This window comes from Parasteatoda tepidariorum, chromosome 8 (genome assembly GCF_982258835.1).
Source record: "Parasteatoda tepidariorum strain Cologne lab strain chromosome 8, Ptep-v5.0, whole genome shotgun sequence".
Classification (NCBI taxonomy): Eukaryota; Metazoa; Arthropoda; class Arachnida; order Araneae; family Theridiidae; genus Parasteatoda; species Parasteatoda tepidariorum.
In genome coordinates, this window is record NC_141762.1 from 2,703,508 (window position 1) to 2,731,070 (window position 27,563).

The 27,563-nt window shown below is 28.3% G+C and overlaps 2 protein-coding genes across 3 annotated transcripts; one reads left to right on the top strand and one right to left on the bottom strand.

Moving 5' to 3' along the window:
• Positions 1–1,481: 1,481 nt before the first annotated feature.
• On the bottom strand, positions 1,482–8,214 carry Dim1 (thioredoxin-like protein Dim1). 2 transcript variants are annotated; one of them, XM_016071370.4, is made up of 3 exons: positions 8,018–8,097; positions 4,130–4,227; positions 1,482–2,166 (listed from the first exon to the last, which is right to left on the bottom strand). In XM_016071370.4, the coding sequence occupies exon 3, from the start codon at positions 2,154–2,156 to the stop codon at positions 1,728–1,730; it is 429 nt and encodes a 142-aa protein (XP_015926856.1). In that variant the 5' UTR covers positions 2,157–2,166; positions 4,130–4,227; positions 8,018–8,097; the 3' UTR covers positions 1,482–1,727. The 2 variants fall into 2 exon arrangements, with proteins under 2 accessions (XP_015926856.1, XP_015926855.1); XM_016071369.4 differs by lacking the exon at positions 4,130–4,227 and having other exon boundaries at positions 8,018–8,214.
• LOC107454245 (RAB6A-GEF complex partner protein 2) lies at positions 8,192–26,452 on the top strand. The gene is made up of 9 exons (XM_043044735.3): positions 8,192–8,406; positions 11,611–11,732; positions 13,521–13,666; positions 15,519–15,602; positions 16,094–16,243; positions 18,400–18,543; positions 20,512–20,639; positions 21,274–21,445; positions 26,104–26,452. The coding sequence occupies exons 1-9, from the start codon at positions 8,404–8,406 to the stop codon at positions 26,322–26,324; spliced, it is 1,170 nt and encodes a 389-aa protein (XP_042900669.1). The 5' UTR covers positions 8,192–8,403; the 3' UTR covers positions 26,325–26,452.
• The last annotated feature ends 1,111 nt before the right edge of the window (positions 26,453–27,563 follow it).

Consider the following 27,563-nt stretch of genomic DNA (forward strand, 5'->3'; position numbering starts at 1 on the left):
AGCAGAATGAACAGGGGACAGGGGCTTCTAATTTTTTTTTAAAAAAGGTAAGGGTTGGAGGATCCAACTATAAAAAAACAAAGTAAATTGTTATAAATCGACATCTTATTGAAAATGTTTATTGATATATTTAATTATTAGCCGATAATTTTACAATACTAAAATAAGAATTTTATAATACCAAGAAGAAAAAAATTTGAAATCCACAAATAATTGATAAAAAAATAATTCAAATTTTTATATTTGGCAGATTATTTAGAACTTTTATTATTATAACTAATATTAAAATTTCTACAATTAATAAACTTTTTTTGTGCACATATCGTGAGGTTATCCTCTTTTTGTTCAATAGAAATGAAAACTTTGTAATAAATATTTGCTGCATAAAATACCCAATTGTATATTCAGGAGTTAACTAGAGAATAGGGTGCGTAGCCAAATCTTTCAACAAAAAATAAGCGTCTTTTAAGTATTTTTTTAGCACTTTATACATCAACAAAATGCAAAAAATTTTCTAAGACTTTACATGATCATGATAGTACAGCTAGTTTTTGACAAAGAACTCTTTTCTTGATTTATATTAGCCATTATAAAAAGATCAAGAGGTTTTTCGGTTCAATTTTCAAAGACTTCACATGATCATGATAATATAACTAGTTTTTGACAAAGAACTCTTTTCTTGATTATATTAGCCATTATAAAAAGATCAAGAGGTTTTTCGGTTCGATATCAGAGGGTGGAAATGAAGCCTGAAATTGAGAATATCTTGCAAAATGCAGCAGAGTTGCACATGAGAGTGCAAGAATCTCATTGCACCCAGCTCAGTAGACGCACATGTGGCCTCACAAGTATTTCATCAAACATATAAAATGATAGGCGCTTTCATACGCTATGGGTCGACGGGACGCCGAAATAGATTGTGGTTAAATGAATTGTGAAAACGTTGAATAAAACAATGTGAAAAGCACGCTTCGCATAATATGTGTGGAGCGAAAAAAAATTTATTTTCGAAAAAGGAAAATTAAGCAGTTTTTAAAAACACCCAGTGAAAAAAACTACCTTTAAGGGCTTCAAAAAAAAGAAAGAAAAAAAACGAAAATAAGCACCTTTAAGCACTTTTTAAAAACTCTACGCATCATGGAGAATGTTACCAATTTTCTCAACTTAGGACATTTAAACTATGCAAAAAATTCATTTATGTGGTAGTAGTTTATTTAACCAGAAATAAACTACTACCACCAAAAAATCACCAGCTCAAATGTGATTCATAAACTATGAGTATCATAATAAAATTATTATTCAATGGAAGGAAGCATAATGAAACAATAATCATCAAATAAAAACAGCTAAAAAATTTAAATAACTCAGATAACAAAACTTGTGAAATTTTTCATAGACAGTCAACAAACAGAAAAAGAGTTAGTGTTATTATTGCTATTGTGTCCTAAGTAATGTTTTAAATCAAATATCGAAATAATATCTAAAATTTTAAACATGAATTTATTTTACATCATAATTCACACATATAAATGGAACACACACACAATGATATTTGCTAAGGTTCAGTCAAGCATCACTAACGCATCATAATGCAAACATAATTTTTCTTTAAAATGACCAAGATTTTGTAAAACATGAAGGATCTATTTATTGATTTATTTTTAATAGACAAATGTAAAATAGACAAGTCACCAACAAGAAATGATAATAGAAAATGCGATGATGCGTTAATATCTGTATTTTGTAGAATAGTCTTTGGGAGATATCACCAAACCTCTGCCTTTTCTTGCACCTCTGTAGAGCACTTCCAGAATATCGATCATTTCATTTTTATCTTCAATGGCCCAGTTTATTTTATTGTTATTACCAGTACCCAAATCAATCTGTATATGCTTGTTCCTGAAGAAAAACATCAAAGTACAGGGATCGTACAATTCGTACATCTTATTGAAATCTGGAACTTCAGTAGTATCCACCAGGTAGATGACTGCAAAATTTTTTATCCTCTGTGCTATTTTATACAGTGTTTCATCCATTTTCATGCACGTGGGGTCCCAGTCGTGTCCAAATCGAATCACTACCAACCTGTCCTCCTCTGAGAGAATGGCTCTGTCCACTTGCCACCCATTGTGAAGATGTTCCAGCATGTAAGACATCTCTTCTTACCTGCAAACAAGTAAAAGGCTAAAGAATTTATATTATTTGCGAATAAACTTGGCTAAAAATGTTGGCAGATTCACAAACACTTTCATATGCAGTTGTATGACTGCAGATTTTGATCGCTAACAAGCAAATTACAGGGATAATTGTGACACTGAAGTGAAAAATCCTAAAGATTTTATGAACAAAAACTCCATATCAATTTATATGCTATACATGTTTATAATTTTTTGAACTGAAATTTATAATTTAATGACCTACCAATGAAGTATATCACATCTTTACAGTAACTCTAATTAAAGAAAAAACTTAATTCTTACAAGAATCGCGATATTGCATTTTAAAAACGCGTCAATAGAAATAGCGATATTTGATTTTTAAATCTCGTGAGTACGATTCACAATGTGTAACTTTTAAATCAGGTAAATCCGAAAATCGATGTTTGATATAAAAATCGAGTGAATAGGATAGTGTAGGATAGGATAGGAGTGATTCGTTTGATATAAAATAGCGTGAAACTACATCGGAATCCAACATTAGCGGATTCTGACGTAGTTTCAAATATTAAAAACAGCGAAAAGTCAAGAAACATATTTTTAAAAAAATCAAATTGGGAGAGTATGTAAACGTCTCGTTTGTGATTTAGCGAAATTTTCAAAAATTACATTTTAGTTTCTTACTTTAAATCTTCACTCTTGCTTTAAATTTTAGGTTGCAGTGAAAATTTCGTCGAATTATAAGTTTTGATGAGCGAAAGTCCGCAAATCGATGGTCCTGAAAATTCGCGGACAAATCACATTCTAAAAATTCTGAGAATGGCAAATCAATTTTTAGATCCGGAAGAAGGATGTGAAAAATTCGGAATTCCGGAGTACACCCGTAATACAATCACCCCTGAAATTATAAGTTTAGTAGTAATAAAGTTAGTATAATAGAAAAAGTTAATTCTTAATTTGCTTTTAAATAACTACTTAAAAATTTCAGTGTTTTTTGTAATTAGTATAACCTTAGAACATTTAAGTAACCTCAGAAAGTAAATCAAACTTCGCCAGGAAATGGAGATTCATTGATTGTTTTAGGAAAAAGAATCCTTTTCTTTTTCGTATGTTGCGATAGGTGATTCTGATAATAGTATGATATTGATATAAAACATGAAGAACAGTTCTTAGGTAATTGAAATACACGAACAGATGGGTTATCTATTGCCTTTAAAAATAATTTTAAAATCGCTTTCCCAAAAAATAAGAAAACTTATCAACACAGCTTTTGTATGAATACTTACAGTTTACATGATAGCGAGTTATTGGTTTGAAGAAAAAAAAGTTGGGAAAGTTAGATAAAATAATCAATTTTATGATCGGCACACACTAGCCTCACACCAAAAGGCTGGCATTGACAAAAATAAATAGATGAAAAATAAATTTAAAAAAATACACATTAAAATCAGCTTATGTAACAAGTAAATACCCAGTGCGTAGGGTATTTATAAAAGGATATTAACCCAGGTATTTTTTCCATGGAGAAAGAAGCTTCCCGATCTAATTTCAACTTTGCATAAAAAAAATATCAAAACATTCAAGCTAGCATACATTTTATACCCCTTTGAAAATGCATACTAATATTAAGCTATACTTCTTAATTAATTAGTAATAATGAAATAAAAATATTAAAAAAAATTACAGCCAATTTAACATATTGGACATTATTATTGTTCAGAAAGATATTATCCCATCATAATTAAGGATCTAATAGGAATTATGTACTATTCATATGCAGGAAAAGCTTTGTATGTTAAATTTTTCATAGTAAATTATGTAGAACTTGTATAAATTTCTGCATTTAAAAAATATATTTCTGCCAAATATTTACTCGTTCAGATGTTATGTTTAAAACAAATATTGGAAATTGTTGCTATAGTTTATTTACATCGACCTGTTATTAACAGAGTTTCATTAACAGACCGTCATACCTGGGATCAGGACTTTGGATGGTCTCTGAGGATGATCCGAAGACATGACATCACAATTTTGATCCTCTGCAAAGGGGATGGCACCCCTATTTTAAATACTGGGAATTATGATTAGAAATGTGAATTTAATGAGAATTAAATCATAACATGCTCAAGAAAAGAATATTAAAAAAAAATTAATAATTTATATGCTCAATTGAATGACTTTTTCTTTATTATAGTAAATGATGAATTAAGTATTGACAATGTAAGCAAAACTTAATTGTGTCGAAATTACAAATAATTTTGAATAACAAAAAATAACCATTGAATTATCAATAAAATTTTTAAATACCCAGATATTTATGCATTTTGGGTGTTTACCCAGGTATTTACCTTACAACATGGGGGGGGGGGGGTTATAAAACATTTTTATACATGCATATTTTACATCTATATACATAGGTGGAAGAGAGTGAAAATATATTAAAAAACATCCATTTTCTTATTTTAAATCGAGATAATTCATTTAATATTTATATAGACATTTACTGGAACAGTGGCAAGCACTTTTAATTTAGTTTTAGAAGCTGATAAAAAGTTCAATGTTTACAAACTATCTGTTTATAATCAACTTATACATGCTAGTTTAAGCTGTTGATAAACTTTTTTTTAATACTCTTAAAAACCAGCAAAAACTATTAATTTTAGTTCAAACTGCTAGAGGAACATCTAAAAAGAACAGATTTGAATACAAATTTAAGAATAAATTTCAAAATCCTTTTTATTATGAATTCAGGTAAAGTGGGTTGACGATGTTTCCTACACTAGGGAGCACTGCAAGCGCTCTTGAATGCCTATATTTTTTGGTGCATTTTGAAGCCACAACATGATCATTGTGTTGAGAGCCTCATTTGAACAGTATTTCTTGTATTTGTTAGGTACCTGATTTATTATTTGTGTTTAAAAGAAGAATTGTCATTTGAAGACCTGTCATTACAAGACATAAGAATTGTCATTTGAAAAAGAATCATTATAAAACACTTCTTATCTTGTTAACAATATATCAACTAAGAAATTTAAACCTGAATCACAATTTGTAAAATGAACTTAATTTCGCTGCTCGAACAATATGCTAACATTAACGTATGATGGTGCACGGCTTGCATCAAGAACAAACAATAATAAACAAGTAAAAAGAGGCTGAATCAGAACTGCCGAAAAAGCGAGTTCTTTTTAAACCTAGCAACCATTTTTTAACAATACATCTCTAAATAACTAAAACAAATTTTCACTTCAAACTCACCAGAATTACTTAACGTCATTAATATCTTACGAAATTTGACAGCAGATTTGAACAGATTTTTAAACAGATTTGAGCTCAGAAATTATATAATTTATTTCTATTATCAAAAACAAAATTATCTGTTTGAAAATATTGCCTCACAGAATGAGTTGCAGTAAGCAGCTGTATACTTTCTTACTGGAAGTAGAGCAGGTCAAGAGCTTGAGATTGTTGTTGTTTACATTTATATTGAAAGCACCATTCATATGGTTAAGCTTCAGTAAATTATGGTATAATTAGGGGTATTTTTTCTTCTTCTGTGTTAGCTTTAGTAAGTATCTAATGCTCTATATTTTATAATGAAACAGGTAAAAAATAATTTGCTTGTCTGATTATAGTCCTACATACCAATTTTAAGGATGAAAACAAAATTTCTTTTAAATTTTATTTCTTAAAGAAAACAGTGATAAAGGGGGAGGGATAATATAATAATATAAGACATATTAAACAATTTAAAAAAATTTACCCAAATAGCAATTTAGTGAGCATACTTAAAAGACACGAATGAGTTTTAACACAAGTTTCTACCTTCATGTGACAGTTTTTTCAGGGAAAACAAAACAATTTCCTTAAAATAACAAAATTAAATAAAATTGCATGCCTGCTACAAATAGTAAAAACATTTTATACTACTATCTATCATAGATATTAATTTTTACACTCTCGTTTATATATCAAATAAACCGAAAACTATTTCTCTTTCCTTGCTTTTTGAAGAAATTCTGTAAAGTTCAGTAAAATGTACTGCATCCTAAGTGAAACCTAATTTCGATAATCATGAACATAAACTCTTTAACTTAATTATAAGAAAAAGTTCATTTTAGCAATTATTCCTTTAAATATAATCAAGATACAGTTATTTAAGACCATTTTCATTTATAAAACAATATTCACATATGTTTGAATAGTAATTTTAGAACTATACCCACTTTACTCTATTCTGGGGTAAAGTGGATGTATTGAAATATGTTCTTTTAAAAGCATTACTGTAAGAAAATAATTAAACATAATTGATACACGCTTCATATTTCATCTATATGAACCCAATGTATATGAAATGAATCAAAATGATTGGTAAAATAAATTTAAGTTTGATTTTCTTCTTTAAAAAAAGTTTGACTTTATAACTGCCTTACCCCACCTGACCTTATAGAAGTTCAATCTTTAATAATAATAAAAAGTACCAGATATGTATAACTTCCTGGTAGATTTATAAAAATTCCCTACTCTAACCCTTTCTCCTCCCATCATCATTGGCTCGACAGCCCAAGGTGGGCCTTTCATGAATTTCTTCTAGCCTAACCTTTTTCTTGCTAGTGTTTTCCAGCTTTTAAAACCAAAAGGTCTTTTTCTAGGCCATCTCATATGCAGCTGGTCTAGCATTAAAAACATTATTTGTGGTACGTTCTTCATCCATTTTGATATCAGCCCATTTTTCTCCCATATATATAGTTGAAAATTTCTTAACTTTAATGACCCTAACTGCAGCAAACAAAAAAATATCGTAAATTTTTTTATATTTCTATTTAATGCACAGTAAAACATACTAACCTATTTCTCCTGCACTTAGGAATGAATTAAAAACTGTATTATATTAAATTTTAACAAATGAGTATGAGACTTTAAACAAGAAATATTGTTCAATCAATTAATAATAAATGCAGTGCATAAAAAGTTGTATTACATTAGCTAACTTAATATTATGTTAAATGTTTTCAACCCCAAATATTCTTTGACAAAAAAGCAGATTTGATTTTTTTTTAAAATTATTATAACAGATATGCTAAGAGAAGGATGAAAGAACACTAAACCGAGGTTACTTAACTAAAAGTAAAAAAAAGTAATTAAGCAAAAAAGTACTATATTTGTATAAAAAAAGTACTTAAGAATATAATTGAAAAATTGAACAACGTTTGAAATATCTGTTTGTTTGTTGGGAGTTTTTGACGCATGACTCTGTTGTGGCTATACCGCATCTATAACTAGGTGAATGTTTAAAATCTACGTTGTGAATTAAGAACTAGATTGATGCATGGATACATATCGCTGGTTCAAAATTAAAACGACACATCTGCAAACGTCTTATGCCTGCAGGTGTGTCGTTTTGGTTTTAAACCAGCGATATGTTCTTGATTTAGGAGAATGTGTTATAATGAGGGTTATCTCAAATTAATGACATGAATGGTGGATTTAAGCTACTGAAATGGCACTGTCTCCAAATTTTAAAATTGCTGCACAGGGTCAAAATAAGTTTAAAACATTTAATACCTTTTTTGTTATTAAAGTTGAGAGCTGATACTGTTAAAAAGCTATGTAAATTTTTTGAAACTGAGAAATTGCAATAAAGACAATGTTAGCAGCTTTGCGTTTAACTAAAAAATTTAACAGTAAAAATATACGTTTTTCTAAATATGATAAAAACTAAAAGATTAATGCTACTACTACTAATGCTAAAGGTACTACTTATTTTCGTTCATGAAATAAACGAAATAAAATAGCATTTAATGAATATTTTTTAAATTAAAAAGGAGATAAGTAAAACTGTATTATGTTAAATTACTTACGAAGTATAAAATCCGAAAACACAGTAAAATATATTAATTTCAAAGTGTCCAAATGTCTAGCACAGACTTACGTAGTGATGATAATGGAAATCAGTTTAGTGCTTTGTGATTAAAAATATATTTTGCTTGCAGCTTACAAAGTGTTTACTTATCAAATTTTAATGTAACTGTGACGGTATTTGTAATGTTGAGTCGTCAAATGTCAGTTTGTGTTTATTTACAAGTGTCTCCGCTGTTAAATTAGTATGGTTTAATTGCATATTTCTTTCTTATCGAAAAAAACCTTAATAAACTACAAATATTCCATTAGAGATTTTTAATTTTAGTCATTTTAAAATTATTTCAACCATTAATTTAAATGCAGTTTTGGATTCCAGAGTATTTCAATGGTTAGTTTTCATTAAATTTCATATCAGCAAAACTGTAGATGCCATTGATTGAATTCTGTTGGTTTCATCACTTAATCATTACCTGTAAATTGTCATAATTAAGCTCAATTTTTACATACCGCAATTTTTCTGAATTTAAAATACAAATATAGTTTTTTGCATGAAATTGAACTTTTCAAATCAATGTCTAAGCATCAAACAATTACTAATAAGTATAATTTTATGACTAACTACAAACGCTGAGGCACTAAAAGGATTTTACACTTGCAAAATTTAAAAACAGCAGAGGTTTGCCTGAGGTCACTACAAGTTATACTCCCCTTATTTATTTTTAGTTTCTGGTAGACGCTGTTGTAGATCACAATACAGAAATTATCCCTAAAAAAGAATACTTGACCAATTCTAAAAAGCAGTCTGTAACTAACAGAAAAATTGTTAATTGTGAAATTTTTTTTAATATTTATATTCATGTAAATGAACCCTTTGAAATTATACTTCATAGGTTAAAATTTCATAAACATAATAATTTGGGGCTGCCTTTTTACATAACATTTTTATGCATAACACATCTAGATAATTATGAAAACCATATGTTTTTACTAAAAAAATAAAGTAAAAAAGGGGGACAGTCATTTCTTAAGAAAGGGAATACAGTTTTCAAACAAGAGAAGTATTATTAAGAAATTTATTGTAACTTTTAAGGAATTTTGAACAGATTATAAATTACCATAAATTATGACCACCTAAGTGTAAGAAAAGAATTTATGACTCTACCTTTATTCATAAAAAGATACAAGGTGTTATAAGTTATTTTATTAATATTAAAGTAAATAATGGTTTTAATAATTTCCCTGAAAATTCTTCTAAATCAAATTACTAAATTTCGGTCACTATATTCAATTAAACAGTTCTTTGCTGACATTCTAATGAATATTAAAATAACATTGCCTTCTTGGAATAGCAAATGGGACTTAGTGCATCTGTCTTGGACTAAATGTTTTGATAAGTGATTGTGCTGAAAAACACAGATAGTATAAATCATGTTAAATTTATGATTTTCTTTTAGCATTGCTTTTTTAAAGATAAAACAGGGGTCTGTCCAGAGTATATTTACTACCTTGTAGCAGTACCTTCTCAAATTCAACTTTAGGAAAAACGGTAGTTTCGCAAAATACTTTTAACCCCTTAACAATCGGTTAATTTCCAAGAAAACAGTCATAAAAGTGCCTATTTTTTTTATCCTTGATTAGTGCTGACATCCAGTCTAAAATAAACTAACTATCTACAATTATCTTAAAAGTATCCTGGTACTGCCATCTGGTGTGTAAAATGAGAAATAAAATGCTTTCCGGCCAAATGAAATGAATTAGTGTTATTCTTTTGGCGCATTACAACTGAACACTCCATCCCGGAAATATCACGGGAGCGAGAAATAGAGGGTGAAACTTCACCCCATCATTTTCACGGGAGCGAGAAGGAAGGAGTTAATAAAGCAAGTTCTCATGCAAACCCCATTCTCGTTGCAATCAAGAAAAAATAGGAGCTTTTTTGCCAGCTGTCTTTTACAAAAAGGTAGCATGTGTTTGGTCAGATAGTGCAATGTGGTAATCCTAACCGGTCGCTTGCGCCATATCAAAGCAAGTTTCTTTTTTTTTTCTCTGAGTTTTTTTAAATGAAACAATGAGGTTTCTATCTATAAACTTTACAGGAAATCAAAATTCGAACATTATCGTAAACACTATTGTAAATTTATTCCAACAGACCTTTATGTTTTATGTAACATTTATTTCTATGTGAAACTTTTTTCTCTATGACCTAGTCAAAAATGTTCTCCTAATGAAAATAAGTTTCTGTGCTAGTACTGTTAAATGCAAGTTTTTATTAAATTCGAGTTGAAATTTAACTATGGACAATGATTTTTGTGGATTTTTAAACTTGGATGCAATTTTAAGCCCAGAATTTTACAATAGCAAATATTATCTTCTTTATATGGGGGAAAATATACAAAAACTTAAGTCATAAAATATTTTTATTTGTAGTGACATATTTTGAAAAGGTTTTCTTACTTTACTATATTTTTGTGTTGATTTTTTAAATTTTCACAAAATAAGTACCTCTTAAAAAAAAACTAACAGATCTCTGTTTAAAAATTTATTTTACTTGAAATTTGATTTAATCTGAAAAAAATTTTGTCTTTTGATGATTACTTTTTGTATATTATTAGGAGTCTTATAAAAAAAAAAAAGCATTTCTTTTAAAATAGTAAAAGCATTGTTATACGCTTATAGGTATATATTTCTTTATAGATTTATGAATTGTAAAAAGTTATAATATGATATTTTGGAAATATTTCTAAATTTGTACTTGATCAATTGAAATTGCCAAGTGCTCTTACCTTAGCAATAAATTTTATTTTATAATAGACATTGAACAGCCGACAATGTTTGTTCGACCTGACAGTTTACAACTAACAATGGTTACTTATGTGACTTAGTAGTTTTAAACCTAACCTTGAAGACAATGAACTTCTGGGTCAAGCATTAGGACAAGCTAGCTATCATAGCTACGTTAAATGGAGAGAAAAAAGGCAAGAAAACCTCCCACTAGCAGTAAGGAGATTCTAATCCAAGATCCGTCTACCATTGAGAATATTTTACATCAGCACTGTGGTTGGTGCGAGCCAGAGAAAAATTTCTTATCGACCAGCCACCTCTGTGATTCGAACCTAGGTCACCTCATTGGAAATTGAATGCTCTATTCCCTGAACCACCTTGGCTCCCTTGCAATAAATTATAAGAAATATAATGATGGCTAGCAATTTTACTTTTTGAGTTCTGTGATTTTTTTTTTTTTTTTTTTTGTGCGTGTCTTGTGGACAACAGCCTAGTTGTTGCTAAAACTTGATAACCATTTTGCTAAAGATACCACTAATGAAATCTTCTCACTATTTTTGTTATTGGAAGTTTAAAAATTATCCTGGTCCCTAACTGAAAATTTCTGGTGGGGGATTCTATTGATATTAAAATGTGAAGAACAATTTCTTTTCCAGGTGTATAATAGTTTGTTTATAATGAAAGTTTTGATATTTTAAGTTAGAATTGTCAAAAGTAAACTTAAGTTTAAATTATCTTTTTAAATGAAGTAATGCCAATAAATATAATAATTATAATTTGTTAGTATCACAACAGTTTTATTTATTTTTAGATGATAGAAGTGCATGCTCGACTGCCACATGGATCAGTTTTTCTTTCAGGTGAGGCTGTTGAATGCCATGTGTCATTTCGAAGTCCATTCACTTACTCACAGAAACAAAGTCAATCAAATAAGTAAGAATCAGAATATTTTTACATGCTCATTATCTTCTTTCATATATTTATAGTTATAGTTGATAATTATTAAACAAAACGCCTAAAACTGCAAATGTAACTAATATTCACAATAAAATAAACACCTCACTCAAATTTTTTAATATTAAATTCCAAATATTTATAAAAAAAAAACTTTTAGTGTAAAATAAAAGTTCAATGTCAATTGAAATCCCGTATATCATTTCATTTTTTTCAATTTTACAAACATATAGTTGTAATTGGATAGATTATATTGCTTGATCTTAAATAATATGTATATTTAGACTAGTATTTAGACTAGTTATTAAACTAGTATTTATTATTTTCATAATATAGTTGATTAATGTATAAAAAATGAATGAATTTATATGAACGAAACTAACTAACTAACTTTTAACAGAAGTATTAAAAAAAGTTTTTGAATTTTTTTTCCTCTGTTACCTCTTTTATTTATTTTCTTTTTAAATTTCTTAATTTAAATATTTATTTTAGTATACTTAATAGTCAATAGATAATCTAGCAGATATTTATTTAATAATTAATCGAGAATATAGCAGTTAGTCTAAATTTGTAGTTTTTAAAACGTAATATAGTTTTTATATTTTGTTCCCTTTTATTAATAAAAAATTGAATACGATTCCCTTTTTTTATATATATATATTCTTTATATTTTGAATATTGATTTAAGTTTGGATTAATAGCCAATTTAAAATCGAGATTATGCAAAGTTCTCCATAGAAAAAAAAAAGGGCAGGGCATTGCCACTCTTTCACTTACCACAGTAAAAATCGATCAAAGTGTGAAATATTTTATAATACCTGAATTTGATCCTCAACAATTTTTAAATTACCCTCTTAAACTATTTTATGTGTATAATTTTAACAATTATCTTTTCTCATTCTTAAAATAACGGAAACGCTTTTTATGTAAATAATTAAGGTATGTTAAAGACAATCTCTGTGCATAAATTTTTTTCAAAAAAAGTATAAAATGAAAAAATTATTAATTGATACACAACTTAGAGCATTTTTCCATAACTTAAACTGAAAATTATGAGAAAACAAACATTTAAAAGCTCATTTTTTTATAGGTATTTATTTAAAAATAATTCTAAAATTTAAAATCATTGAAAAATTTGTTGAAAGTTTTTTCCCCGAGCTAAAAGAGATTACTTATAAAAAATTAACCAGCTGAGAGTAATCCAAACAAAGTAGGTAAATATTTGTAGTAGTAATGAGAATTAAACCTATAAACGTAGATAATTTTACTAGTGTGTAATTATTATTTAAGCAGTGAAATAATTTTTTAAGGAAGGAATATGAATAAAAGGGCCGAGTTTTTAAGGGATGGTGTCTTATTTTTACAAAAAGGGCAAAGAAGGCATGTTTATAGACATCAAAGGCAAACAGCCCTTCTTAAAATGCCTGAGGAGAACACTGATTATAGCAGATAATTTAAAATTTTTATTATTAGTGTAATATAATTTTTATATTTTATTTTATTAATAAAAAAATTGCATTTTCCTGTTTTGAATTTTTGAATATTTATTCAAGTATGTTTAACAGTCAATTGAAAATACAGAATATTGATGACAATTTAAATTTGCTGTTATTAGTTTAATTTTGTTTTTGTATTTTATTTTTTATTATTAATTAAGGTAAATTCAGCAATAGTTTGTTACATAAAATATTTATTATTTTGCCTTCTTGTCGTGAATAGTATAGGCATTTTTGTACAATTTTTTTATTTGTAATTTATTTTTTCCAGTGACATTGAAGAGGTACTTGCCTGGGCAAGTGCACAAATTCATTGCCAATGCACTGTTGATAATACTTTAGTAAAATTTCCGATTACAGCATCGCAAGAAGAATTGGCTACAGCATCACATGATACATCATTTATTCCTTGCAGAGGTAAACTGTTTGAGAAAAACTATTATTTTTTATTATACTTTTAACAGTCATATGAAATGCATTTTTTAAAATCTCTTTTCTAACTGCATCATGCATTTAAATCAATATTAGTTTTCAAATAAATCTACACAGATATATCAAAAAGCTAGGGAAGAAATTCAGCTCTAATAACAGGTCCGAAAAGTCAGTAACTAAAAAATATTACTGGTCTATATGCTACATTTTCATTGGTACATTTAGGTGTCGCTATTAGATTTTTTTTAAAAAAAAATATTTAAGGAAGAACAGTTAAAAAAAGTGTGTTTAATGTGAAAGCTATACAGAGAATGTGAAATGCCACAAATAGGATGAAATATGCTATTTTGTGAAAAATGCAGACCAAGACATGGAACCAAATATTTAAGGAAAGAAATCCTAAACAGCGTACCATTCCTTTACATTGATTGCTGAACCAAGGGACCACTGACAATTATTTTGTAGCAGTCTCAAACTAATATACCACCTGTTAGTTTCGAGTCATATTAAAAAGTATGATGAATTTTTGATTAGCATTCAAAAGTGTACAAAAAAATGCATAAATATTTATTATGTTTAAGAGTTTTATACTGGTTTTAAAATTTACTCCATCATAGTTCTAAATCATTCATGGCCTTTTGAAAGGAATCTTGCTCCATATTCCTTAACCAGAAATGTGCCACCTTTTGTGTTCCTTCTATTGCAGGAAAATGCTTCTTCTTGGGGAGTAAATTTAAAGGATGAAACAAATGATAAATCAAAGGTTCGAAATTAGGACTTTACAGAGAATGACCTATATATGCCTGCTTGAAACTCTACAAATGTTAACTTTACAGACGATTCTGGTTTTTTTTTTTTTTTTTTTTTTTTTTTTTTGTGAGACAAATGCAAATTTACCTAATTTGTTAAATAATATTTGAAAATTTTTCTGCATTTTAAAATTTTGTTGAATAAAAGTCAATTGCCTAAAAAAAATCATAATATCTGGGCCATGAGTGTGTCCATGGCCTCATTAAACTTTTAAAATTATTGCATAGATTTGAAAAACACTGTTAAAAAGGCGTGCATTTTGTATTTTTGAAGTAATGTTTCTTGGCACGGGATTTTATACAAGGTTTTTGACGTGACTATTTTTTACATATCTAAAGTTATCAAAAATTAATAAATGTTAAAAACTAATCAACCGTGGTCAGCATAGAAAAAAATTACCTTTATCTTAGAAAGAACTTGTTGAACTTTTTAGCCACACATTGGTGAGTAAAGGGAATAAATTTTTCCTGTTTCATTATACTATGCAGAAAAAAAGTGTGCTCCTCAATACATATTTTTATGTCATTGAGTTATTTTAAAGGAAAGTTAGCTTAGTAAAAAGAGGCAAATGATCATGAAAATGTTAAAAAAGAAAAGAAATTGAATATGAGCATTGTGTATATTTTTTGTTAATAAAATTGATGGAAATTGTTTTATTTATACTAAATACATGTGTAATATCAGAATATGTCATTTGTCTATTATTTGTGTTAATTAAAAGATGGCGCTGCTATTGGATAACTTTTGGGTGTTTCCTATTTCCTAAAAGGGGTTAGTTTTGTTCCGACCTGCAATGAGCGAGGTTGTCTGGCCTAAGATGGTTAGTTATGTGTTTTTCTGTTTCGCAAATAATTTTATTTTGGAGTATCCATATCAATTGAACCACAGTTACTATAACATGTAAATTAAAATGTATTACTGTTTATTTTAGACGCAATAAATTTTGTTTGATTGAAATGGTTATATACTTTTCTTCTATTTTTCTTCCAAGAAAGAAATGTCATTGAAAATATGATTCTTTTTATAGGTGAAAGTGGCCATGTTGTACTATCTACTAAACCAAAAATTTTATTTTGTGATTTGAAATTACTGCCTGGTGAAAGTAAAACATGTAAGTTTATTTTTTGCTTATTAATGTCTTAAATCTACTTATCTATGTAGATTTGTGATTACTCCATTCTATTTTTATGTTTAATTATTTTTATTTACTAAAAATATGTGTTTCTTTTTTATTGTATTGTTGAATTCCGTCAATAAAATTCTTTCTATTGTCAAAATATGTGAGTTTTTACAAAAAAACTCTGAAAATGTATTTTAAAAATCATTGTTTTTATAATGCATAAATATTTATATCATTGTTGGTTTCATGGTGACAAGCATATACATTACATATTAAACATTATTTGTGCAAATGATTTTATAAGCATTTCATTATTCTAATTAGTTTTTTTTAATAAAATGGAGCTTTTGTAAAATGTTTCGTTTCTAAATTCTAAGCTATTTTTGAGGAGTAATTTGGTAATTGAATAAAATCATTTTACAGCTTTTTTATGCTTATTTAACTTTTAGTCTAAGCAAATACTAATTGATTTATATTTATAGTTATTTACAGGGAAACCATACCAAACAATGCTCCCCCATCCTACAGAGGCCAGTGTGTGAAATATGCATACAAAATCACTGTGGGTACTCAGAGAGTCAATACCGCAATTAAATTGTTGAAAATTCCTATAAGAGTACTCGTGTTATCAGGTTAGAATTTTCGTATTAAATTTATTTTCCCTTAAGAGTTCTGTCTTTATCAGTGTAGAATTTTCAAATTATTAGAAGTTTTTCATTTGTAACATAGGGTTCCTTCAAAGTCAGGTAAAACCTGGAATTGTCAGAGAATTTGAGTATAGAATATATGTAGGAAGAGAAGGCTAGCTTCCATAGATATAATGTGAACTGGTCTCCCAAGGGCTGGTACGGGCCCTGTGTGTAGGAAAAAAAAAGCAACATTAGAAACAGGCTTGCTCCTTTTCTCTCCAACCTTTGCTGGGGTTGGGAAGGAAAAGGAATGTTTTTTCTTTTTAATTATAGTTTGCATGTCGCTGCATTTTTGTACTATTTATTAAAATTCTCTACTATTTAGAGATTACTACATATTTTGTGAATTCATTTATATTCTCCATGTCAATGATATCTGCTTGCATATTTTGAAATTGAATAAAATGGTGGGAGACCCTACCAAAAATTGGTTCAGGTAGCATAGCATTCGACTGTCACTCGATTTCTCATGTGCATGCACTGAATCTTTGTACATATAATAAGTATGTTGCTCTTCCTGTAAGTTGTTTTTCTGGTATAGTATCCCATACGGGGCACTTCCTCACATTAATTAGGCATTCAGAAAGCTAGACTTCTTTTCCTTCCTATATTGTTTAAGTTTGGGAAAATAAAGAAATTTTAGCCAAATCTTCAAAAGTCTTGAAACAAACTTAGAAAATAACTAGTTTCAAAATTCACGTTAATGTTAAGTAGCCAATGAAGTTCAAATCGAATAAGTATGATATCTATTTCTGTTATTTCTTGTAAAAATTTTGCTGCAACATTGTACAATTCTTTCAGTTAATTAAGCAAGGATATTCATATCTCATTTGAGAAAATAACCCTTTGCTTAGTTATTTTTTGTTTCAAGTTTTTCTTAAATTTTATCTATTATATTGTAACTTTTAAATGAGTATATTAACAGTTAAATAATGCTCTTTTTTTCTATCACCAATCAGGCTCTAATTTTTTCATTCAAAACATTGTTTTTACCCTTAATTTATACATTTGTGTATGAAATATACTTGTTAAACTTTCACATAGTGATATTTTATTTTTTGCAATATGTAATATTTGACTAATTTTCTATGTCAAAGTTTATTCCATTTCGAATAAAAAAAAATTACTTTTCCCTTGAAATCTTTCTGTGTATAGCAAAAATATAATATGGAATTTGTTGAGCATTTCCTGAAAAAGTCAGGGAATTTTATTTTGTCCTGGTGATCTTGGTATTTATATGGGTATCCTGGTGAAATTAGGTTGTTAAAAATTCCCATAAGATAAGGTTTTACTAATTGCAGTCTGAGGGCGAAGTGGAACTTTCCAATTATCACTGTGCAGCCAAAGCCTAACTGGAAAACACTTCAATATTAAAAATATTATAACTGCCTTTCTAACAAATAAGATTTAAATTTTTTGACATTTTTATCCCCCCCCCCCACTAATGAAATTTTCCTCTACCAAAACATGTTCAAAAATGTACTTTAAAGATTTTTTTAAAAATTAAAGATGCAAGTAATTTATGTATTGTAAAGATGTAATCAAATTAATTTTTTCCTCAAACAGATTCTTGAAAATCTACTGCAATCAAATTTTACTAAAGAAAACAAGATTTTTAAAACTTTTAATATTTCTGAATTATTGTACTTTGTCTTTTTATTTTAAAGTTTATTAGTATTGGCCTTATTACTCTAAGATAGAAAGTTATTAAGTGGTATAAAAACTGAGTTCATTGTGGCCTCCAAAAGCTAAAATATTATTTCTACTGTTGTCTTTTGAAAAAGCTTGTAAAACCCCTATTCATTGTCTGGTTGAATTTCACTCTTACTATTTTTTTTTTTTATTTCTATTCTGAAATTTTTTTATGAGGGTGTTCTAGGAGGGAGTGTTCTACCTTGGGACTTAGAAAATTTCTCAGAGTCCAAAGGCAACATTTGCATTGTATTTTATTCTAATTAATAATAGATGAAATCATATCAAAGGTTAACATTTAAAGTATTTATTAATGTTTTAATGAAAAAAGAAAAATTTCTACACTTGAGAGTATGTTTTTTAACCTGTCACACTTTTTGAATGCATTTCTATTTTCATTTTTCAAGGACTTCCCGATACACATTGCTTTCTTGAAAGTGAGGAATTACAGGTGGCACCATCTAACCCTTTTCTTCAGAGCCAAAGAAAACAGCCAACTCTTTCCTCAACACTTCAATTACTAGAAGCTGTTACAGCTCGCAGGAGTCCGAGTAAGTAATCCAAGATTTCCAAATTAGTTGGTTCTATGCAGCCCGAGACTATCGGTTCGGAGACATTTAAATGAGCAGAGTTCTAATGTTTCACTAATGTAACTCAGTTTTTGGGACGCAAATATGTTGGATCCAGAACACTAAATACAAGATAAGATTTTGGAAATCAAATTTAAGGTGACCCCATGAAGGGTACTTCAGTTTTTGGAAACTAAATCTAGACAACTTAGGAATCCAAATTTAAGGGGACCTAATTTCTCGGAACTAAATTTAAGGTGATTGTGTTTTTGGGAATTAAATTTATGATGACCTTTTTTTTTTCTTGAAGGAATACTAAATTGAAGGTGATCTAGTTCTAATCTAAGGTGGTCCAGTTTTTATTGACCAAATTTAAAGCAACTCTGTTTCTTCAGAACTGAAGGTAGAACAACTATGTTTCTGGGAGCTGAATTTATAGCAATGCACATCATCTTCAGAGATATTTAGTATGCATTCCTTCAAAAAAAAATTTGCAATGAACTATTATTCTGACCAATGTGTTTTTTTAAGGATAGAAACAAATTATCATTCATTAATGAAAGAAGAGAATAACCGCAATATTAATTTCTTAATTAACTGCTGAAAACTGCAGGAAAGTTATTAAAGCTGCTTTACAAGCTCTGATTATACATTATATAACTTTCTTTTAATTTTTTTTTGTGTGTGTGTATTATATTTATTAAAAAAAGGCTCAAAGGTCCGCATATATATCTTATATTTCCTATGTATTTTTTAAAACCATATAAAACATCCTATATCACCAGAATTCACTCATTTTTTTCAAAATATTCAAAATTACTGATATTTGAAATAGTGCTAAACAGTTCTTAAGAATTCTTAGTCTAAAGTTGAAAATACAGCTTTTATCCAACGCAAAACTCCTTGGTGTGACGCATATTGAATGTGCGCATTCATACAGTTTAGTTCTCTCAACTTTGCTTGTTCTTATTTTTGGCCGTTCCTGCATTTGTCCATCCACATATTTGTTTTTTGTTTATGTGTCCTTTTCACTTTGTCTATCGTAAGATTGATCGTGAATGTATTTTAACGATGGATGTCAATAGTCAATATGATAGGCGAACACAAAGTTCGTACAATCGATGATGCTGAAAAAATTTTTGAAAATTGAATTTTTAAAGTTTGGTTGGTTAAATAAAACAGTCAAAGTGACTAAAACTGTCTATCTATCTATGTAATAGTATGTCTATGTAATAGTAACTATCTATCAGAAGATATTGAGGTGAAAGTTAGCAACTGTTTTAATTTAAAATCATTGATTGGAAATTAATTTAAAATGACGATTATTAAGCTTTATATTGGATATTGCTTAATTTTATTTTATATAGTAGTGGTCAAAGATGTTAAAAATAAGATTTAAGAAAAATTAACATTTCACTGTCTAAATAATTCTGCCACTTTTAATGTAAAATAAAAATCTCACAGCAGAGTTAAAAGTTATCGGGCCACAAAGAGTTGAACACTGCTAAAAAAAAGTTTTCGTGAAAAATCTGAAGACTGCAAACCTTGAAGCAGAATAACTTTAAGAAACTAATGCTCACATTGTTCATCACTATGTGAATGACCCTGGAACAGTCTAAGTGACCTTCTATTATAAATCACTGTCACTGTACTTATTATCCCCTCCCTGAAGGCGACACTCCCTAAGTGCGAGACTTACCACTGATTTTGCCAATTCGGATTTTTTCTCTGGGTATGGCGTCCTCTTAAGTGGCATCACACACAAATTTGGATTTATGAAAATTTGCTTAGGAAATTTTTCTGCCTGGAATGCAGGCTAGAATAAAATACCAGTCTTCCTTTAAATTATGATATTATGTTTTCCAAAGAAATGTGTATTAATGCTTATGAGAAAAATTGCAGTAGTATAATTTAATATAATATTAATTTAAGTTTTTGCATTTTGTTTAGGCTATTACAACATAACTAATCAAAATGGGAAAGTGGTGCGATTTTGTTTGCTGAAATCTTCATATAGACAGGGTGAAGATATAATTGGTGTTTTTGACTTTTCTCAGGGGAGTGTTAAGTGTGTACAAGTAAGTAATAAAATGATAGATATTTCTCTTTCTTTATGTTGTATGTATAGCTTCCAACTCTACTGGATTTTGCCAGTTACTCCTTGTCAGCTGCTTTAATAAAAATTCTCTTGGGTTTTTTGTACATTTTAGAAAATTCCCTAAAATTGAATAACTTTTCTGAAAAAATCCCTATTGAAAAATCTATATTTCTGCTAGAATTTTACTTGCTTGAATATTTAAATACGTCATCCTAATACATAATAAAGTGAGTCTCATTTATAGAAATCTGTTTCAAACTTTTTCATTCTAAACTATTCAGTTTATTTTTCACCAGAACTCCCTTTTTTAATTAATTAATAGATCTTTAAACTATGTATGAATGAAATGCGTATTACGATTCAAAATTTTGAGTAAAAATAATACATAAAATTTCGAATTCATTTAATGTCAGTCATAACTGCAAAACATTGCAGTTTTTCTATTTTGACGACTATAAAAACTCCTAAAATTCCCTATGTGTAAAATATTAGTACATTATGCAATAAATATCTTGAAATTTATATTATTTAGTAAAATCTACTGGATTTTTTCCTATTGATGTTTGCAGCTATGGTTGCATGTGTTTATTTAATGATATTTTCTGTAATGTTAGTTTTCAGTGACACTTGTAAGTGAAGAAGAATTGCAAGATAATTGCAAAGGAAAGCAGAACATCACTACTGTAGCCTACAACAAGCATCATGAATTTTCTTTGCACTTAAATTTAACTCAAGTGATCCTGCCCATACCTTTGACCGTCACTCCAGCCTTTAGCACTGACATTGGTATGTTAGTTATCTTATTTGTTGATTGAGAATGTTTCTTTCAGACAACTATTTTTATGAAAATTACACTATCTAAAATAATTATGTGTATAAATTTTCCCTATATTCCAAAAAAATGTTATTTCTTAGTTGAGTATAGGATTTTTCATGCAAATAACACATTATTTTGGAGCTGAGTTGTGAAAATAAATATGATAAATAAAACAAAATGCTATAATAAAAATTATTAATTTGAACGTTTAATTCCAAATAAACAGTCTGTACTTTTTCATAATTCAATCTAGCTAAGCGAGGATTCTTTAAATTATTCACAATATTAATAGCCATACACTTTTATTATCTCGTAATTTGACTTCATTGACATGCTTGCATAACCTTTCATTGGTTGGTTCCATTTAAAAAGTGTTTAAAAAAAATGAATAGTACAGAGCACCTTCTGTCCTTCAAAATTATTAAAATTTAAAAAGTAATATGTATGATATCTGAAATATTATTATTAAATATTGAATTATTTTAGCTTCTTTACAAAATTAAATTGTTTCAAGTGCATATCAGTTAATCTTGATTGATATTTTGATTTTATTACACTGAAAAAGTTTGTTTACTAACATATGTTGATCTGAACTCTATAACAATTATCTGACTGCCAAATTATGTAAATTTGGAAAATTGCGTGTTACAAATTTTAAAAATATAAGTAATTTTGATCACTTAGATTTTAAATCTTGTATGGTGCCTTTTAAATTGTAAAAATATGTTTTAGCTCTCATTACCAAACTTTAAAATCACAAGGAGTTTCCATAAAAAAAAGACTCAGCTGAAAATGTGAGGTTTTTTATTTATATTTATTTTTATATTTAAAAAATGATTAACATTCATCAGTCTGAAATATTAAACATTGTAAAAGCTTTATGCATAAATAGCTTTTAGGGAGGAGTTTTGTAATGTTTTCTGTTTTTAAGTTTCTGTAATTTCGAAAATATTTCCCTAAAGAAAATTTTTATGAATCTGAAATTTCAATTAAAGTTTTTCTAGACTGTAGAGCAAGGATACTTGACTCATGGCTCGAAGGCCAAGATTGTCCCCCAGAGTATAACTTTGCTCCTGAACAATTTTGAAATATCATTAAAATATGTATTTAAAAAGAAAAAAAGGATTAAACAAAAACAAATATAAGCTGAAAAAAAGTTTTTTTACTTATGGGAAAAAATGCCTTAGATTTACAAAAAAAAAAAAAATGTTTTATTATGTTTTAAGACAAGCCTGAACTTGATTGCAAGCATTTTGTTTTCTAAGCTTTATTCATGCTTACAAGTTCAATACTTGCAAGAAAATGTAATTGTTTACAAATTTTAAGCGTTAGTGTGTACGTAATTGTACCTACAGTTTTATCATACTCATGTTGGCCCCCAAATTCTTTTTTTTAATTTATGGCTGCCCGCTTTCAAGAAAAGTTAGTGCATTGCTGCTTTGGGTAAAAAAGTGGAAAAAATATTGTAAACAAAATGCCCAATCGTTTTTGTTATAAGTTGATTTTTTAAAAATTAACTTTCAAAGTCATGCTTTTAACGAGTACATATGAGTACTAATTAATCTATGCAAGACAACTGCAATGTGTAACAACTCTATTATAAAGAAACGATTAATCACTTACAGCGAGATGTGTGGAGGTGTCAGAACTTTTCCTTTGTCCTTGTTCAAGCATCTTTTCATGAGAATTGAGCACATGAACTATCATTCCTGTCTGAATTTAATACTTAACTCTCTTCCATTATTTATTAATACTTTTTGTGCTATATTAAATTTATAGAATTAGCTTTAATCTATTCTGCCTTAGTCTTTTACTGTTTACAGGGATGAGATTCTTCCGCGGATTCACGGATTTTCGCTTTTTCAGATTTTTCTATTTTTCCCGCTAATTTCCTAGAAATTATTTTTGTGCACAAGTTAAAATATTTTATGAGGAATTTAATTTTCCGTGGAGCGAAATTATTGAAGTCCTCATTCTTCCCTCTGAACTTCTTCTAAAAATCATTTCCTTGGGATAAAACTGGTTGACCTTTATACAGGGATCAGATTTTTCCGCTTTTTAACGGATTCCCGCTTGTTTCGCTTTTGTCTCTCGAATTTCAGCCTTTTAATCAAAAACTCCTATTCTCTAAAAGTTTCGTTATTTGTTTTTTTTTTTTTTTTTTTTTTTTATAAATATCCCGTTTTTTTTTTAAAAAAATTCAGTCGTTGAAATAAAATCATTATATTTATTTACGATTTTCAAAGATAAACAGAAAATTCAAACTACATCCTAGCTGCTAACCCTTCCTCACTTTTACTTATTTTAGCTATTTTCACCGTTTTCACGCACAGAAAATAAGATTTTTATCCGTCTGACGCATAGCTCGTATTTTCGTAACTCTGACGTCGCTGCTTCCTGTTTTCTGGCGTGAAAGCAAACAAAAAAATAAATAAATAGAAAATGGAGGTGGATTTGTGGTGAAAATATTTATTTGCTCATTCAATTAATCTTATAATTTTTTTTTTATCATGTCTAAACAAAAACAATACAAACAAAGCCTTTTAGAAATCCCAAGTCAAGATCAATCATCGATTTTCGTATTTACCTGATTTAAAAGTTGCGCATTGCGATTCTTATTTACACTATTTAATACATTAGGATTCTTATTTACGAGACTTAAAAATCGAGTTTCGCGTTTTGTATTTATGCATTTTCAAAATCGCGATTTTATTATCAAACATCGATTTTCGTATTAACCTGATTTAAAAGTTTAACGTTGCGATTCTTATTCAGGCAATTTAAAGATCATACATTCCGATTCTTATTTACGAGATTTAAAAATCCAATATCACGATTTGTATTTACCCGCTTTTAAAACCCTATGTAGCAATTCTTATTCTCACCAGTTTAAAATCCAATGTCGTGATTCGTTTTTGCAGTTGAAGTATCTCGCGATTTAAAAATTATGCATCGTAATTTGTATTTACGTGATCTGAAAATTACGCATCATGATTTGTATTTTCGCATTTTTTAAATTCGATGTAGAGTTTTATGTTCACGTGATTTAAAAGCCTCATATCGGGATTTATAATCACATGGTATTCAAGTTTAAAAACTTTTTTGTTAAATTTTTGTCTCTCTCTCTCCCTCTCTCTCTCTCTCTCTCTCTCTATATATATATATATATATATATATATATATATATATATATTCATTCTTGGATTTCCTCTTTATTACTTTCTGACTACTCTTATCCCTGTGTTTATTACAACCAGTCTTTTGTTTATTAATACCATAAATAAACAGTAAAAGACTGGTTATCTGGAATTTCACAAATTAGAAAAGTAACCAGGAATGTATATTTTTTGCCTCCTAAAGAAGAATTGGAGCATTTAAAATTACACAGCAAAATACCAATTAGTTTTCGATAAATTTCCGCTCTTTAATTTCACTCAAATATAAGTTAGCATTTAATTCAGAAAGAGGACCACTCCAGCTATTTTATTTAACTTTAATAGTTTTCAATTGCAATATTTTTTTTTTATAAAATGGAGCATTTCTTTCCATTAAATAAGGTATTATTAAAATACAGTAAAACCTCTCAGGAGCAATCACCTTCCGTTCCGCAGGTCGTTGATAGAGGTCAGTCGTTCTTCACGAATTGTCTTCAAAATTGTTATCGAAGGTACATGATTTTTCGCAAATAATTTTTATTTTAGCTAGTGTCATTTTCTTGGTGTGGAAATGCCTCTTCTATTGGTGTAATGAAAAGACGGATATATGAATAAGATTTAGCATCTATAAAAATGATCCTAAATCATATAATTATGTGTAAAAACAAATTTTCCAACTATGAATGATCAAGCTATTTTAAAGGAATAAACAATTATGTTTTTTTGGTTTAAGTTTGCATTTAATTTTATATCATGAAAATTGGTTAGCTTTAAAAGATGAGAAAAGATTTTTTTTTTAAATGCTTGTTTTATCTTAAAGAACTTTTTTTTAAAACTTAACTTCTAACTCTAAAAGTAAGTCATTGAGAGTATCGTCTTTAATGCACTCTGACTGCAACATAATGTTGTATCCTCAAAAATATCTCTCTAAATAAGAGCCTCACGCATATATTTTGAATAAATTTTAATTTAGTTATTTATTTTGTTAAATTTTTGTTTTAATATTTTTTCGTATTTCCTAATTTGACCTTTTCCGCATTGGGTGCAGATATTTACCCGGTCGCTGGGAGAGGTTTTAATGATCTTTCCTTAAGGATTTCTTCAACACAAAGTCTATGAGAAAAATTTTGTGCCTTTCAAATGTTGTCGTAAATAGAGGTGGTCTTTACTGGAGGTTTCACTGTTCTAAATTTTCGGTGCTCAAGTATCCAGAATTTACGGATTCCCTCACATTCCGGATAGTCAAACTTTACCACTTAACTATACCACTTTAAATGTACATTTAAATATTTGCATTCAAACAAAACGTGGATCAAATTTCTTCTTGATTTTTATTTTTATCCATAAACGTGTTGCATAGATAACATATTTATTAAAAAAAATTATTTTTTTTTAGGAAAATATTTTTATTTTTCTACCTATTGAAGGTGAAACATTGTTTATAATTTTTTACTATATTGTTCGTTTTTTAGTGTCACTTAAATGGAAGCTCCATTTTGAGTTTGTCACAACTAACGTGACATTCTCCATGCCTGAACCAGAAAATTCTTTCGATTCGTCGACGTGGCAAGGTCCGGCCAGCATGGACGTCCAAACTATGGTCTGGGATCTTCCTATTGATGTTTACCCAACTCATCCACTACAAGTTGCACATGGTTTGCCCTCAAAATTAGATCACATGATAACAATATGAAGCTGAAAAATATTTTGTTCATATAAATATTTTTGTATTTAATTATAAGGAAATAATCAAATAGTTGTAATATTTACATGTAAATAGTGTATTTTGTACAAAATAAACATTTTATGGTATTTCATTAACATTTATTTTTATATCACTCTAATTATTTTCGTTTATTATTATTGTTCAAAATAGTTAACGCCAAGGAAAGAAATACACCATTAGTCTGTTTGATAGTGCAAAAAATAGAAGCATTAAAAAAATTGTGCCAACCGATTTAGATACCTTTTAGTATTTTTTATGTTTTAGTCAAGATTTTCCATAATCAGCCTAAGAATTTAACTTGTTGTTTAAACATGTATTTTTTCTGCTGCTGCCCTACAGCTTGCCACATACTAGGCCAGTTTCTCCAAGTCTTCCCCATCTGATGCAATACTTCTTAACCTTTTTTATTCCTATAAGCTATGTGTATGCATAGTTTTTTAAGAACACAAGTGCAACTCAATAAACTTTTATGTTCGATATTTAGTCTTTGTAAAAAAAACTATTAAAGTATATTTCTACATTATTTTATTTTGTGAAAAATGTGTTTCATTTATTTAAACAATTACATTATTTTTTTTTTTTAAATGTGTGTTTACTAAACCATAAATTAGTTGAATTTAGCAGGGGTTAAATAGTATAAGCGCTACAGTGAACCCCGCTTAAAAGAATTTGGTTCCAGCCGATACCATTCAATTAACCGGGTTACTCAATTAAAAGGGGAGTGCATTCTTCAATTTAAAATGCTTAATTTTTACGAAATTTTACTTTTTAATTGTATCTTGAATAGTGTTTCGTTTTGTAAATAAACTCAATTTTATGATGAATAAACAATTATAATTTAAATTGTCTGTGTTAGTGTTATAAAATATAAATGTCATTTAAAGTTATATAAAACTAAATCTATGTTAATGAAAAAAAAAAGCTGTATTTGAAGACTATTTTTATTTCCCTTAAATTCCTCAATTTATCACAATTTGATTACATCACAATTTGTCCATATTGAAGCAACCCCCTATTGTATTCTTATCTTTTTAACTGAAATTTTCATTCTAACTGTTGAAACATTTCTTAAAAATAAACAGATTTTTTATTTTATTTCAGTACTTCTACTTAATGCAATTAAGCGAGGACTGGAAACGGAAAATATCCATTTTAACGCAGCAATTTAACAGTAGCTTAATATAAAGTGATTTGGTTCAATTAAAT

What these genes read in the sequence shown, in the direction of transcription:
- Dim1 (XM_016071369.4), bottom strand. Translation starts at nt 2,156, where the DNA reads ATGTCTTACATGCTGGAACATCTTCACAATGGGTGGCAAGTGGACAGA.
- LOC107454245 (XM_043044735.3), top strand. An exon ending in AAACAAAGTCAATCAAATAA is followed by an intron (nt 11,733 to 13,520) that starts GTAAGAATCAGA and finishes TATTTTTTCCAG; the next exon opens with TGACATTGAAGAGGTACTTG. An exon ending in TACAGCTCGCAGGAGTCCGA is followed by an intron (nt 18,544 to 20,511) that starts GTAAGTAATCCA and finishes CATTTTGTTTAG; the next exon opens with GCTATTACAACATAACTAAT.